The sequence below is a fragment of the Sphaeramia orbicularis genome, chromosome 17 (assembly GCF_902148855.1).
Source record: "Sphaeramia orbicularis chromosome 17, fSphaOr1.1, whole genome shotgun sequence".
In the NCBI taxonomy this organism is placed as follows: Eukaryota; Metazoa; Chordata; class Actinopteri; order Kurtiformes; family Apogonidae; genus Sphaeramia; species Sphaeramia orbicularis.
In genome coordinates, this window is record NC_043973.1 from 52393861 (window position 1) to 52410356 (window position 16496).

The window sequence follows — 16496 nt, forward strand, 5'->3', positions numbered from 1 at the left end:
GTACAACCTTGATTAATCAAATTAATTCAATAAATTCTCTGGCCATAACCCTCAAACCCCTATTCAAATGGTAATATTTATATTTAATTAGGCCCTGAAAGCAGGACTTTTACTTGTAACAGTGTATTATTGGTACTTTCACTTAAGCATAACATCTGCAGATGTTACAGGTACATCACAACGAGGACAAATAGATTCAGAGACAGTTTCTTCCTAAGGGCTATCACCACCCTAACGCTGTATAATGTGAATTCTGTCCAATAACTCCTGCAATTATATTTGTGCAAAATTCATTGTTCTTGTAAAAATAAGGCAATATTTATTCAAACATAAAAGTAGCATTTTTTAATCGACTTTCATAGATACACATACTGTTAATATTGTCTATTCATATTTTATGCTTATTTTATTCTACTTCTAGTTATATTCTTATTTAACTTTTGTTAAATTTTATATTCTATTTTCTTATTTTACTTTTTAGTTTTTTGTAATTTCATATTTGCTCTATTCTTATTTTGTGATGTATTGTTTTTTTTGTTTTTTTTTAAATTTATATTGTTGCACTAACTTCAGTAATTTCTTTGAACAGACAATGACAGTAAAGACTATTCTGATTCTGATCTGCATAATTCTTTGTTTTAAAGCACCAACCAATAAAGTACCATTTCATATTTATTTGGTCTTTTTACTGAAGCACAACATCTGTGTGCATCCTTCACCTCTGGATAAATTATTCAACAGCGTAAACAGAGTCTAACAGGACTAGCAAACATGCGACACAACTGTTAAAACAGTAACAGGTTGTACTAACGACTCCAGACACAGCACTGTTCACTAACCTGCCTCTGTAGACAAACTTCATGGGTTCTACTGCAAGCGCCGTAGCGACTATATCATCAGCGTTGTGCCGACGGCTGCCGACCACCATCAGACCGTCCATCTTCCCTGCCACAAAGATGAGGCCTGCAGGTCCGATGAAGCCCAGCAGACCGGTCCTGGTGAAGGGAAACTCACTAATGGGAGCTCCATTGTTGGACGTAGGGAAGACCTGCGATGAGTTCAGGTTCATTTCAATCCATTTGATGTTACAGATACATTACATATTACACTATATGGACAAAAGTATGTGGACACGTTGAATTCAGGTGTTTCTTTTGAACAGGGGTATGGGATACAAAACAATAATAACAAATGTCTTAATATATGAAGGACTGATGTTTTTAAACAATATGGACAAAAATAGTGGGACACATGTCTACAGCTGTAAGATGTCCTGTTCATGAGGATTTGAGATAAAAACATCAATATTTCCTTAAAGTTTAATGGGAGATTTTTCTTCCTCAGTGAGATGTGAAGAAAGTAGATGATTAGTTGCAGTAGAAAATTATTTACAGTCAGAGCACAAGAAATATTTTTTATTTAGAGCTACAACATTTTAAATCATAGTCAAGGATTTAAAAAAAATCAGCATTGAGAGAAATTAAATTAAAACCATCTGTGAGGCATTTTGGAAGCAAAGATAACAATTTAAACCAAACTAACCAATGCAATGATATTTATCCCAATATAAAACTATGTTATGACATTAGTCATTATTGTTTCATATCCCAGACCCGTTAGAAAAGAAACACCTGAATTGAACGTGTCCACATACTTTTGTCCATATAGTGAACATTATTCAAGATGCTGAGTAAATTTGTCCTCTTATGTTAGCCTCACATAGATCAGTCTGTACAGAGCTACCCAAATGTGTTGATAGATTGAGCTAACACCACTATCACTCTAGAATACGGGTAAAAGTTCTTAGGTTTGTTGCGATAATTGCTGGATAGTGTCAAGTGTAGAATTCTGTGACTGTACATTAGCAAAACAGTGTCATGAGGAATGTTGTTTTGGTGGAACATGCACATGTTGTAGTATTAAAACCAATAAATCCCTACAAAAGAAATGTTCGGTGTCAATCTTATACAGGGGGAAAGGGTTTCTGGAAGAAAAGAATGGAATGGGAAATATACTTGTTATTTCCCATTAACTCTATTTTAGGTTACTCTGCATATTTTTGCTATTTCTGTCATTGCTTCCCTGTATGAGTATGTTTTTGTTTTTTCTTTGTTTTTCTTTACATATATGGAAGTTATGTAAATGATGTAAAATGCTGATAGGATAAGGCTGCCTGAAAAAAATAATAAAAAGATAATTACAAAAAAACAAACAAAAAAAATCCCTACTAAAGAAAATGGATCATAAAAGATGTGAGTCTTTATCAAAACGTATTCTTTTCAGGGTGCAGCTCAGGGGTTGTTCTGTCATGTAACAAAGAGAACTTTCAGAGATATTGATGAAGGAAGGAGAATGAAAATCCTGACCCTGGACAATGGAAACATTCGCTCTTATTCCTGCATTGAACTTCAACTGAGACAGATGACACTTATGTACAGTTTAGTTCAGATGAAGAACATTTAATCTCCAAATAAATACAGTAAATGAGGGCCTTATTAGTACTTTGCTTGGAACAATAATTTGTGTCAGACCTCAGTTTTCAACAAAAAAGCTTTGCCTCAATTTAAAAAATAAAATCAAGTTCAATATGTCTAAGAAAAACCCAATATTTTTCAAAGGTCTCAATACGTGAGTTTCCATCCAGCCAATTTCTACATAAAAACAAAAAAGGAGGAATCGACTGGAAAAGGCAAAACATCATAAAAAATGCATCATTCTTTCACTTAATACAAGAAACAAACATTAATGCATTAATGTTAGTTGAGAAACAGCAATAAGAGACATGTTTAAATGGAGAAGTTCAGTGTAGAAATAAACGTTAATATTCCTTCCCACTCACCTCGAAAGTGTTCTTGGTCATACCAGCCAGACCATAGTAGGAGGTTCCCGTGGCAACGGTACAAACACACAGCTCACCGATCTCATCGGTCTTACAGAGTTGAGGAACTCCTTCAGGCTTCACCACACACATCATGGCTATAAAAAGAAAGATAAGGCAGTTTATGTTAAAGGAGTGATATTTTGCTTTTTGAAATGGAATTCTTCAGTTTCCAACATTTCCCTGTGGTCTCCATAAACTGTAAATGCTCTGCTTGGGTCTGAATTCTTCATTAATTCAACTCCACAGGCCCATGTTCGACTCTATTTTTGAGTAGTTACATGAAAAAAGTTGTTTTGAGCTGGACCTTTAAATGCACATGACCCCTGTCCGGGTTGTTAGCTGTGCTGCTCTGTCACGTTCAACCAATAACTGAACATTTTCGGTAATCGGCTCCAAGTTTGGACATATTTTCAGTATGGACTACAACCGCTGCTGCTAACAAACAATTATGTCGAACTGGAGAAATGTTCGTCAGAAGTCTTGACCTTATATGTGCAAATGTTGTGACGTTATAGACGTAACAAATTAAGAAGGAATTGAAACGGGTTACAGAAATCCATTCAATTTTTACTGGAATGAATATAAAGATAGTTTTGCAGCAACTGGAGGGTTCAAATTCAAACTGTATGAACTATTAGGGTCCAAATACACAAATAAGACTAATAAAGGTGGGTTTAGATAAATATGACCCCTTTAACTGGACATCTGTCATCTGTTTACAGATGCATTTACAGCTGTTTTTTTTTCCACATTTACAGTTTGTGCATAAAAATAGTCCCTGAAATGTTTAAGTCACATCTTATTTCTGAACTGATTTAATCACATTTATCACAGGGTTTATTTTTGTTGTTATAAAACCAGCGAGACAGAAAAGTATCTCCTGAACTTCATCAAAATAAGATTAATTACATTAAACAGAATCAATCAGCTGATCAATAGAAACACTGAGATGTCAAAAATAAAGGGATGCAAATGTCCACGGAAGTTAAACTAACCGCGAGCCTCAGAAAAAATCCTGCAAGATGATGAAAAATGCAGCTCATTTCCCGACAAAAATATCTGCGAAAGACAGAGCAAACCAGTACCCCATGTCCTAGATGAAAGCGGGGGCATACTATTTTACACCCCATGCAACTGTACGTCAGAACAAAAGAGAAAATCTACGCATGTTTTTCCAGTTCCTACATATTTTCGCAACTTTGTGCATTTTTTGCAGATTCCTGCAATTTCACAGTATAAAATCATAAGGATTTTTGCCCACAGAATTAAGGCTTTCTGCCTGCATTTTTCTGGGGGGACAGGTAAGGACTGAAGGACACAAACAGGCAGAACGTGGTCATTTTTCTGAATCTGTGACTCGTGGACACTTTGGTGTTAGTTCTGTGTTGATTCTCACCTCCGGGCATGACGGAGCCGACGTCCTGCAGCGTCAGGACCGACAGCTTCTCCTCCGAGTCGACCCGGATCACGCCGTGGCTCAGACCCTGCATGGACAACACGCCGCGACCAGGGGGGGTGCTGCCCTCCTCCAACGGCCTGGATGGGCGGGGCCAGAGGGACAAGACAGCCAATCAGATGGCAGGAAGCGGGAGAACACAGTCAGTTCAGGGATTCATTTACATTTATATTCATTGTCATTCATTCATTCATTTTCATTCATTTCATTTACTTCATTCATGGTTGTGCATTTCATTAGCAAACATTCAATAATCATCAAGTGAAGAAACATGTACACATCCATGCTCGAAAAGGAGCAGGATGAAGAAAATCTTATACTTCCTGCCCCCCCCTAAATAATAATAGCCTTAATGGTTAGTTATACACAACTGGCTATAAAATCATACTGTATAAAGTCAGACAAACCAAACTAAATACATCCAAAGATATACAAAATGAATACAAAACCAAGTGCAAAACTACATGTCCAGGAAGTACAAAACATTGGTAAATATATACCTGACGAAATGATGCAAAAGCATTATGCCAGACCAAAATAAGTAAATAAATATGTCACAAGATGCAAAACAAATACGAAACAAAATGTAAAAACTTATAACTGTTCATATAATCTCACTGTTCTTTCTTTATACACTTTTTTCAGTTGGAATAGGTTTTCACAGTTTAAACTATAACAGGAGAAAAATAAGGACTTTTAGGGGGAAATTCTGGATTTTTAGGTGGGTACAGTTTTCCACAGTGGGTGATTCTGTACCAACTCATCATGTGTCAAACTCAACTTCTTTTAAATTCATAAGAACAAGAAATCCTCAGGCTCTGCTTCACATATTTTTTTAGTTCTGAGTTTTTAAAGTTTGGCTTGTGGGCCTACATTTCATCTTTGGTTCGTGTCTTATGGAGTTCATCGTCCGTCTATCTAACCCAGGGGTGTCAAACATGCAGCCTGTGGGACAAAACCACCCGCCAAAGATTCCAATCCAGCCCAAAGTGCTCAAATTACACTGAAGATATTAGCAGTCAGTGGTCTCAAACTGGTTTTACTTACTTAACTTCTTTTACTACTTGGTGTTACTTCAGGTTCCATATACAGACCAATATGATCTAAAGTAAAATAATAACAATCTATAAATAATGACTCCAAATTTTCTTCTTGGTTTAATGTGAAAAAATAATGTTACATCATGCCTGTAAATATTGGCAACTCTAAATGTTTCTCTCTGTTTTAGCGCAAAAAATAACATTACATCATGAAAATATTTAGATCTATAAACTACCCTTTAACAATAAAATGTCAATAACCTGAACAAACATGAACAACCTGAAATGTTTTAAGAAAATAATGTTGCCTGTTACTAAAGGTTTTTTGCATTTGTAGATCTGATCCGTAATGTAAAAATGATAAGTTGAGGCATAATATTGTTAAAATTGCACTTATTTTTATTGAGAAATTTCAGTTTTTTTCAAGTTATTTACAGCTTTTTAGTTTGGATAGGTTAAAAATGTAAATATTTTCATAATTTAATGTTTGTTTGGTTTTTTTTGCACAAAAACAAAGGGGAAAAGTTTGGCGTTATCATTATTTATAAACGAATATGCTCTTATTTTACTGGTCCAACCTACTGGAGACGATATTGGTCTAAATGTGGAACCTGAAAGAAAATTAGTTTGACACCCCTGAACTAAACAGTCGTAGCTGACACTTATTAACCCGACTGAACAGTCTTCTATAAAATACCTCCACTAGTTTTCATTTTTACTAATAAATATTAGTAATATGTTCTATATAATATGTTTCTCTTAAGTCATTTGGTCGCGCATAAAACAACTGACTGCTACACTCTAAAGCAGGGTACACACATAAGGATTTTCTAAATCTGAAGACATTTTTTATCTGTTCCAGACCCCACACATGAAGATAAAAAAAATCAGGCATTGAACAGTTTTGGTCATACTGTGTGTGGTGTGGTCCAATAATCTCAACGCAGCGAACCACACACAACAATTAGTCTAGTCCTCCAAGCCAGAAATGTTGCATGATCAAACGTGATTTAACAAAAACAAAGAAGAAACATGGCAACAACCAGAAAACACAACATGCAACATGGAAGAACACATAAGAGAGGAGGGAATGATGGTGTACTTGGGACGAGTTTTGATGGAAAAATCCCGAATTTCTGAGCTCCACCGAACTTTATGTTTCCCGTCGGCCATGCTTGTTTTTATTTATGCCTGCTTCCTTGTTCCTCAGGCAGCTCGCTTCTTGATTGGCTACGTTCTGTTCCACGTCACAATTCATGAAGTCTCACACACACACACTAAGAGTTTTGGTCACAAATATTGAACAAGTTTAATATTTACAATTGTTGGACCTCAGCCAATTATCGGAACAAATTCATAATCTTATTAGACATAAAATAATCTGGCATTTGCCGTCCTTGGCCGACAAGTGGGAAAATCTGGAGAAAAACAACCCGATAATCTTTATGTGTGTACCCCACTTAATGGGCAATAAAAGTAGATTTTCTTGAAGTGTTAATGTGAGGAAAAAAAATCTTTATTGCAGACATATGGCATTTTAAATCAATTATATTGCATTTTTTTCCCACTAATATTACACATTTTCCTTACTTCTGAGTGTAACATTACATTAGTGTATTTTTCATAGATATGTATAATTCTGCTAGTGATGGTTTGGTTTGTTACATAACACAGACGTTTATCTTGTTCCAGGCTCCAGATTTGAACCATATTCAGTTAAATACAACCAACAGAAAAGTGAAATCCTACTCCTTAGACTCCATAGGACTTCATTTAAAAAAAAAAAAAGAGATGAGATGAGTGAAAATCAAAAGGCAAATGAGAACAGATTTGAATGTCTTGGAGAACTGTGGAAAATCAAGACATTTGTGATATTTTAGAAGCTGATTTTATGATAAAGGCTTAACGTTATAAAGTCTGTTAATGCTGGAGCTCAGACTGTTTGTGTGGGTCCTGTTTTGTGATGTTTATGAGTTTTGAGGCTGTTCTTTTGAAAGTAGACGGAGTTCATTACTTCCACACCCACGGAGGAAAAGTGCTATTTATTAGTCTGTGTGTTCCTTTAACACTCACACAGCTTTTATAGAGAGGCATAATGAAGAGCATGGACCAAAAATTATAGCCGACTTGTGAATAAAAGCAGCCCTGGTTCATCTGTAATGTGGATTTTACATGAAGGCCTACAGTTTGGATGATGAAAGGGGGGGGACAGTTGGAGGTTTAGTGTTTCAAAAGCCACAAAACTGTAAAGTCAGGAGTTTTAATTGGTCTTAATAAGACCAGGATGTAGAGAAGAGGAGTAGACCCGCTAAAAAACACAAATAAATCTGTCATCTTAACCTGATGCACAGTAAATGCAGTGTGAAATAACAGCTGAGGGAACATAAAGTATGGTTTTTATTAATGTTTCTTCAATCTAAAATGTAAAAGTTTAGAATAATCACAGAATGGAGATATTAAAGTCTCATTGTGGTACATTCCTACGTATGATTCACGCTGTTTGTCTTCACATGCAAATACAAAGAGGCCTAACAGTGGGTTTCTGTAACGAAAGGGTGTCAAACATACGGCATCCAGCCTGTGGGATGAATTTGTACACTGCAAAAATTACACTGAAGATATAAACAATCATTTCAGTTCAGGTTCCACATACAGACCAATATGGTTATGTGTGGCTCAGATCAGTAAAATACTATCATAATAACCTATAATTAATGACAACTCCATTTTTTTCCTTTGTTTTAGTGTAGAAAATAATAATAATAATAATAATAATAATAATAATGGATTTTGTTTATATAGCACTTTCAATTAAAGCGCTTTACAACACAACAACAATAAAAGAGAAAGAGCACAGTAAAAACAGATTCAGTAAAACAAATAAATTTTAAACGACAGCATGAAAATATTTACATTTACAAACTATTCTTTCATAAAAAATGTGAATAACCTAAACAAATATGAACAACCTGAAATGCCTTAAGAAAAGTGAATGCAATTTTATGAATATTGTGCCTGTTATTAAATGTTTTGTGCCTTCGTAGATCCAGTGCAATGTATACGTTGTAATGTATGTATGTAAGTGATAAACTGAGGCATAATATCGTTAATCTTCAGAAATGCTTTAAGAGAAATAAATGCAATATTAACAATAATATTCTGCCTCTTACTAAATATTTTGTGTATTTGTAGATCCACTGTGATCTGTAAATTGTAATGTACATGTATAAATAATAAACCGAGACATACGATTGTTAAAATTGCAATTGAAATTTCAGGTTGTTCATGTCCCATTTTTTAAAGGACACTTATGTAAACATTTTCATAAGGTAATTTTACTTTTTTTCACTCTAAAAGTTTGGAGTTGCCATTATTTCCATGTTGTCACCTCCGCCAAGGAGGTTATGTTTTTGCCGGCGTTGGTTTGTCTGTCTGTCTGTCTGTGTGCACGATAACTCAAAAAGTTACGGACAGATTTGGATGACAATTTCAGGAAATGTTGATACTGGCACAAGGAACAAATGATTAAATTTTGGTGGTGATCGGGGGGGGAGGGGCACTGATCTGCCTTGGCGGACGTCTGCGCTCTCCGACTGCTTTTCTAGTTGTATTATTATTTGACGGGTCCGGCCCACTTCAGATCATACTGGGCTGAATGTGGCCTGTTTCTGTGACATCGGAGTGTTTACCTCCGTATGGCGACGGTCAGGGCCTCGGGGGAGCTGGCACAGGGACAGATGACCTCTGGCTTCAAGCCTTTGGTCTGGAAGACGTTGAGGAAAGCATCACAGGACGAGATTGACCCTGGCAGAAAACACAAGCAGAGGAATAATGACCGAGAGAGTAAAAAAACAACAAAACACAGAGTTGGAATCCACTCATGATTCCACAGATCTGTAGGTGGTTTATTGATGGTTTGGTTTATATCTTGCCTCATTAATCAAGATTGCATCATCTTCACTGTGAGTTCCTCTGATTTCCGCCACTACCATCTACACTGAGCACACCTCTCCATCACACAAACTCTGCACTATGCCTTCATTTTGTTACGCATTCATTTCATTCAAAGAAAAAATGCACTGGAAATAATGTCCAGGTGTGTTTGTTTTTTGTACACGGGCTAGCGACAGTTGACAAACACTTCAGAGACATGTGTCCTTTGTCCAGTGTTTAGTCGAGGGATATGGAGGCAATGTGGCAATGATAAAAGTCACCGTTAAAAGTGTTTTGGGTGAAAATTCAAGAGGCTTATATTGTGATATAACATGATATTCACTAAAAGAGCAAACTTTAATCCCTCAGAAAAGCGACAGCTCTACAGGTCATGAGATGGATGTTCAGTAAGTGTTGAAACTGTCTTTAACATCAGAACCAGGGAATAATGCCAGTAGATATGAGTACAAAAAAAAACAAAAAACAGACTTTGCTTAATCCTGTCTAAAAGCACTGCATGAAACACATGTGCAATAACCCTGTAAAATTCAGACTTTATAACAGTTCTCTGTAACCCCACCACCACATCACACCACATGCATATACAAATATATTCGAAATATGTATATAATATTTATAGTTAAATATTTTTTAAAAAGCAAATTCTTTTTTTTCTCTTTATATTCATTGTTTCACAAGTGTATATTTTCTGCTTTCTGTCCTCCCTGCACTTTTTTTTTTCTATTTGCTGCAATCAACTAAGAAATTCCCCCATGGTGGGATCAATAAAGGCTTATATTAACTTAATGTGAATTATGTGCAGTAAGTTCCTGCAATTATCCTCTATTCTTGCAATAACAATGCAATATATATTCAAACATATAATGCACTGTATTTATAGACTTTTCATAGATATACATGTTTTTTTTTTAATATTGTGTCTATTCTATTCATATCTATCTTTACTTAAGCTCTATTCTTATTTTACTTTAGTAAATTTTCATATATTTTCTTATTTTACTTTATAGTTTTTGTAATTTTATATTTGCTCATTCTTATTTTCTTAGGTATTGGTTTTTTATTTGTAATATTTTTGCACTGACTGGAGTAGTACTCATAATTTCATTGCACACATAATAACAATAAAGGCTATTCTATTCTATTCTATTCTATTCTATTCTATTCTATTCTATTCTATTCTATTCTATTCTATATGTGTGAGGATTATTCCTAAATCATCTGAAATCCACTGGTTATACTGGTCCGGTGTAAATATGGCTAAAGGCTGTGCACACAGAGGCCATGAAACCATAGAGGAAGGGAACAACGGTACGACATCAACAAGAGTAAAGCTAGTGATGATGGCAGCGACTGTTCCGTTTCATGCATGTTTGAATAAGGCTCAATGGAGACGATTATCCTGATTGTACAGAAGAGCACCTGCCGTTGTTACTGAGGATGGACGTCAGAGTTTCAACCACAGAACTTACAGGGATTGGCTCCATCGGCGACCACCAGCATGCGCAGGGAGCTCAAGTTGACGTCTCGCTGGTCCCGGTGGGCCACCAGAGCCCAGTGCATGTCCCGCGACTTCACACAGGCCACCTTAGCTGCACATGAACACACACACCAGGGTTAGAGGTAAAGACCGCAAGGACTTCAGGATTCATTTATGTCAAACAAAACTCAAAGACAGTCACTCTTCAGCAAAACATTCATGTCAATGCAACAGATAGAACAACTTTTTGTTGTTAAACTTTAACAGAAAAGTTGATTGAGTTTTGTTATTTTAGAGGTTTTTTCCTCAGATAGATACACTGTACAGACATTTAATGATAATTATTCTTACTCATCTTCTACTTTGACACCGAGACCCAGTAGATTTTTATGCTTCACATTTTTATTTCAGTTGACTCAGTTTTTTCTTTTAAATGATTGCACTTACTCTTAAGGTTCACCTTATTAAAGTACAGTGACTGAACAGAAACTCCAGGGTGAAGTACATGCAGCAGTGTATTAGGGATGTAATGATGATGATATAATAATAAACCACGGTAAAATTTCCGACGGTTAGTATTACTTTCTAAATTCTAATTATCATGAAAACTGTGTTCAATTACCACACTTTGAAAGCCCATGATGATAGTACTGCTCAAGCAGCGGCACTCCAGGCACGCATGCACAGTTTGCAATGTTTGACCTCAGAAAACATGGCTGAAGGCAACTGCATGGACAGTGCACTGGAGATCCGGGGATAGCGGCTCACACACAGACTGGGTACGAGCACACACACTCAACGGACCGGATCCGTCCGGTCCGATCGCACCTCCGTCCCACACAACTAAAAACATACAACTAAACAAGCTCCACTATGACCTGTCCAACTACTTTTTTTCCCCACTCAAAAAAACACTCAGGTATCAATAGGAGAATTGACAAGGAATTGGATTGGTGAGCAGAATTGACAATGGCAATGATATTGATCAAATCCTATCAATTCCCACCCCTAATGCAGATATCTCTTATGGCCATAAGGTGCCATCTTTAATGCACATTTGTATTTTTTATGTTTACATGTTAATATTTTAATGTTTCTGTCAACAGGAAGTACATTGTGTCTGTTATTTTATTTGTTTATTTCAAAATACAACTTGGTTAAATTATTTCAGTGTGTGTGTATAAGTACTTTTTGAACATTTTGAGCACATTTCAACAATATCATGATAATAATAACCGCGATAATTTTGGTCACAATAACCATAATATGAAATTTTCAGATTGTTACATCTCTACAGTGTAAGAACAGTCCGTGCTGGTTGGTTGACTTACCTTTATACTGGCAGACTTTCTGGATCCAGGACAAAGGGTTGACCTTCATCAGGGCATAGGGAATACTGATGACATGCATCATGTTCATCACACTCTGTAACACAAAGACACTTCATGAAAACTTATGGCTGTAAGGGTAAAATAAAAATAAAAACAAAACAATTTTCTACTAAGAAAAATAAAATGACCCTTTTGGGAAACAGAGATAGGAGAGCCAGGTTTATGTTAAAATTTTACCAGAAACGTTTGAAACCTACTGCCTGTGTTTCAATCAAAGTGGTGACTGTGTTTGACTATGAAATGATCAGGAACTTTAAAATGGAAACCTCACTACTTGCCATTTCATATCTTTAATCTGTTTAATAAAGGGCTAGGTAAACCAAAACAAATATGGACAACCTGAAATGTCTAAAGAAAATTACATGCAATTTTAACAATATTCTGCCTGTTACTAATGTTTTGTGCCTTTGTAGATCTGATCCATAACGCACACGTATAAACTAGACAGATACAGTTCCTTCCTTTCTTTTCTTTACTTTCTTGGTAAATTCCACTGGCATTTTCAGTTCAATAACCTCTCAGCTGACATGTTTTTTTTCTGCACATTAAATTTAACAACATGGCAACATGGCCCTATTGTTTATTTGTTGCTAGGTAACCCACTTCAGTGATGATGCTATCATTCTAGGCATAGCAGCATGAATGGCCATTGGGAGGCCACTGTATTCCAAAATTACTAACATCTCCCAAAATACTGGTTCTATCAACTTGAAATTTCAATTAAATTTTTTTGTTCTGATAGTTTGTAAATGTAAATATTTCCATAATTCAATGTTTTTTTGCACTAAAACGAGAAAAATTTTGCGTTATCATTATTTATATACCATTATGTTATTATTTTACTGTCTGACCCAGTTTAGATCAATTTGGGCTGAATGTGGAACCTGAAAGAAAATTAGTTTGACAGCCCTGTGTTGGATGATCTATCAGCTCAGTAAAGTTTCAAGTGTGTTTTCTTACTGTGAGGACGGCGTGCCACAGTCCCACATCCTTCTTGAAGTCTAATACATTCACTATGGTCTCAGCTGAAGGACAGACAGAAACATCACATTCATGTAAATACAGCTGCACAGTTCATCTGCAGAACACATTCAGTCTTAAATATTCAGACATGTTCCTGTATCCTGGGGTTTTCACTGTTTAATGGCACAAACAGGCTGAGTGAGTGTGTGTGAGCGTGAGTGTGTGTGTGTTACCTTCTGTGTATGAGCAGGACTGAGTGAGGGCCTGGCAGTGTGTGAGCATGGCTATCCTCATCACCGTCACGCCTAGGACACTGCCGTCCTTACACGTCTTATACTGGACACAAACGACATTAATCACATGACAAAGATTTAATGAAAAAGTAAAAAATAACCTCAGCATCTCCACTATATAAACAAAAATATTGGGACATCATTGGGACCTACAGCTGACAGGATTTCACTTCCTCATTGATTTTTTGACATATTGCTGTGATAAAAATGTTGATATCAGTCATTGCCAATAATTACCACAAAGACTATCAAATTAGCAATTCTTGTATGATTAAAGGGTGATTTTTTCTTTACTTGTTACTTGTGATTTAACACTTTCAGTGCCATGGGCCGATTAAATCGGCTTTACGAAAACAACCTGTAAAGTGCCACGGGCCGATCAGATCGGCTTTGGAGAACACGCCATATTTGTGTACAAACAAACCATCCACCCCCATTTCTTTCTCACATTTCGATGACGTTCTTTCTGTGTCCCCCTTTTGAGACCAATCAGACGGGAATTTGAGGTCACGCGACCGAATAATATTTTTATATCTTTTTAATGTTTCTTATTCTCCGGTGTTTCATCAGAGGGAGCCCTCCATGCCGGGGGGCGGCTGTGGACTCCGGGGGCTGTGGCGCCTTCTCTCACTGGGGTCTGCTCCTTTCTGGTGGGTGGGGGTCCCAGTTGGCCGTCTCCCACTAGTTGGGATGCGGGGCTGTGTTGCTGGTGCCTGGTCGCCGGGGTCGGCAGCTGCCTCCTGGTGCGGATGGCTCCCTGAGACAGCGCCTCCTAAATTGATGTTTTACTTTTACTTGTACATTTTTGTTCTGGTCTACCCGTGCTCAGTCAGTCTTCTTAAGTATGTGTGAGCTTGTGGGTTTGCATGTATATGTGTGTGTGTGTGTGTCTGTGTGTGTGTGTGTGTGTGCGCGGGTGAGTGGGTGGGTGTGGGTGGGGGGCGGTACTGATTTTTAAACTAATATGTAAAGCACTTTGTGCTACAGTTTTTAATGTATGAAAAGTGCTATATAAATAAAGATTATTATTATTATTGTTATTATTATAAATTATGCAAATTACGATCAATAATGAATCGGCTGCGTCCGGTGCGTTTTGGATCTAATCAGCAATCGGTCGGATGTTACCGAGCGGTTTCCTGCAGGATTCTTCAAATATTATAAAAACGATGCGAAATACTGAAAAACGGCCAAATTCTGTGGCACTTTTAAGGCTTATTAGCCCCTTAGCTGTCTGGCACTTAAAGAGTTAAAAGATTTCCTATAGTTTAAAAAAAAAAAAACAAGAAGTGAAGGCACTGGAGATATACACAGGAAAATAAATGTACAGATAGACTGTTTTGTATTTTTCTGGAAAGAAAAGAAAAATAGAAAAAAACACTGTAAAATATTATATACATATGTGAATGTATTCATTCATTCATTTTCTGAACCCACTTTATCCTCACTAGGGTCATGGGGGTCGCTGCAGCCTATCCCAGCTACTTATGTGCAAAGGCGGGGTTCACCCTGGACATGTCTCCAGTTCATCACAGGACTGACATATAGAGACAAACAATCACACCTATGGACAATTTAGATTAACCTATCAGTGTATGTCTGTGGATGGTGGGAGGAAGCCGGAGTACCCAGAGAGAACCCACGCAGACACGGGGAGAACATGCAAACTTGGAATCAAACCCAGGACCTTCTTGCTGTGAGACACAAGTGCTATCCACTGCACCACCGTGTCGCCCTATGTGAATGTAAAACATGTAAATTCTTCATTACAAAATCAAATAAAAACTTGAATTAAAAAAAATTAAAAAAAAAAAAAAATCCCCATTTACTTCTAATGGCTGAAATGTGTCTATACTGTTTATGTCTATGCTGACATCAGCACACGCATAGACATGATGACATCAGATGGATCGATGTCAAAATAAGCTACAATACATGTGAGGGGTGAGGTTTGTTGTGCCTGGAATCACTTGTTCTAGTTAGATTTTTACACAAGTTTCAGATAAAAACGAATTCTTTTGCGATTCACCACAATAATAATACAGTCTAGTGGTCTCACTTCATTGATCGATGATCTTCCCAAACTAAGACGTCCTCTGTCTGAAACGTCTGCCTCTTCTCTGATAAACGACTTGTGGCATAAAAATGAAACCCGTTATCAGCCGCTGCTACTAAAGTTATTGATTATGTTGAGCTGTTATCTTTCAAAAACAACTGTAACATTACTGAAAAATAACACAAATGTAGTTCTTTGCTTGAGAGAAGAATAAGAGCCGGCGTAATTTCATGTGTTTCAAAAGTCGGGGACGTGCTAAAAACAAAAGGTCGATGTTTGTTCAATCATCCTCCTTTCATTTTATCATTTTCCTGCAGCCTTTCTCAGTCCCCGGTGCAATCACGGAGACACTGCACTTCACCTCCGGTGCAATTACTGCCCAGGTGCTTAAAGGGACATTCGATAAATCAAACCCATGACGCTCCTCGCCATCAAACATCCACTGGGCTGCGGAGCGGGTCTAATCCAAAAACTCATGTAGTACCATTGATTTCCATTCACCAGACGGTAATAATTCACAAGTACAGACCAAGGAGGGCACGCTGGGTGTTGGTGTTACCTCAATGTAGGCCGTGTCCTGGTTGGCGTCCTTGATATGTGGGAACCAGTCTCGTGGAGGTTTGGATAGGTGTTTGGACTCTGTGACGAACCACAGGACTTTGGGCCAGCCTGGACACACAGAGACACAAAACAAACTGATTTATTGAAGTTTAAGATACATTCATGACCGTGCTGTAAATGATAACATCGGCCCAGGCAACGAGAAATTAAATATACACAAAATATCATCTTTTGCACCACTTTCACTCACATTTGTGTTTTTCAAAAGAAAATACAGTTTGATGTTTTAACTTTTACAGAGGGACTGGTTTGTTAAAAAAAATCCGGCTCCGTCTTATTTTCAAATGGAAGGATTTTAATCTTTCTTCCACAACTAAAATGTAATTTGATTTTCATTTCTTTAAGGGTCACTGACTGAGTAATT

At 37.0% G+C, this 16496-nt stretch overlaps 1 protein-coding gene across 3 annotated transcripts in view; it reads right to left on the bottom strand.

Moving 5' to 3' along the window:
- LOC115436789 (disco-interacting protein 2 homolog C) overlaps positions 1-16496 on the bottom strand; it is a 300991-nt gene that overhangs the window by 55660 nt on the left and 228835 nt on the right. For all 3 annotated transcript variants that reach the window (XM_030159721.1, XM_030159720.1, XM_030159719.1), the window contains 9 exons: positions 16071-16180; positions 13396-13498; positions 13160-13224; positions 12140-12233; positions 10801-10920; positions 9067-9181; positions 4278-4417; positions 2840-2976; positions 840-1048 (listed from right to left, as the gene is read on the bottom strand). In XM_030159721.1, coding sequence (XP_030015581.1) covers positions 840-1048; positions 2840-2976; positions 4278-4417; positions 9067-9181; positions 10801-10920; positions 12140-12233; positions 13160-13224; positions 13396-13498; positions 16071-16180 — 1093 coding nt within the window. The remainder of the gene's footprint in view (positions 1-839; positions 1049-2839; positions 2977-4277; positions 4418-9066; positions 9182-10800; positions 10921-12139; positions 12234-13159; positions 13225-13395; positions 13499-16070; positions 16181-16496) is intronic.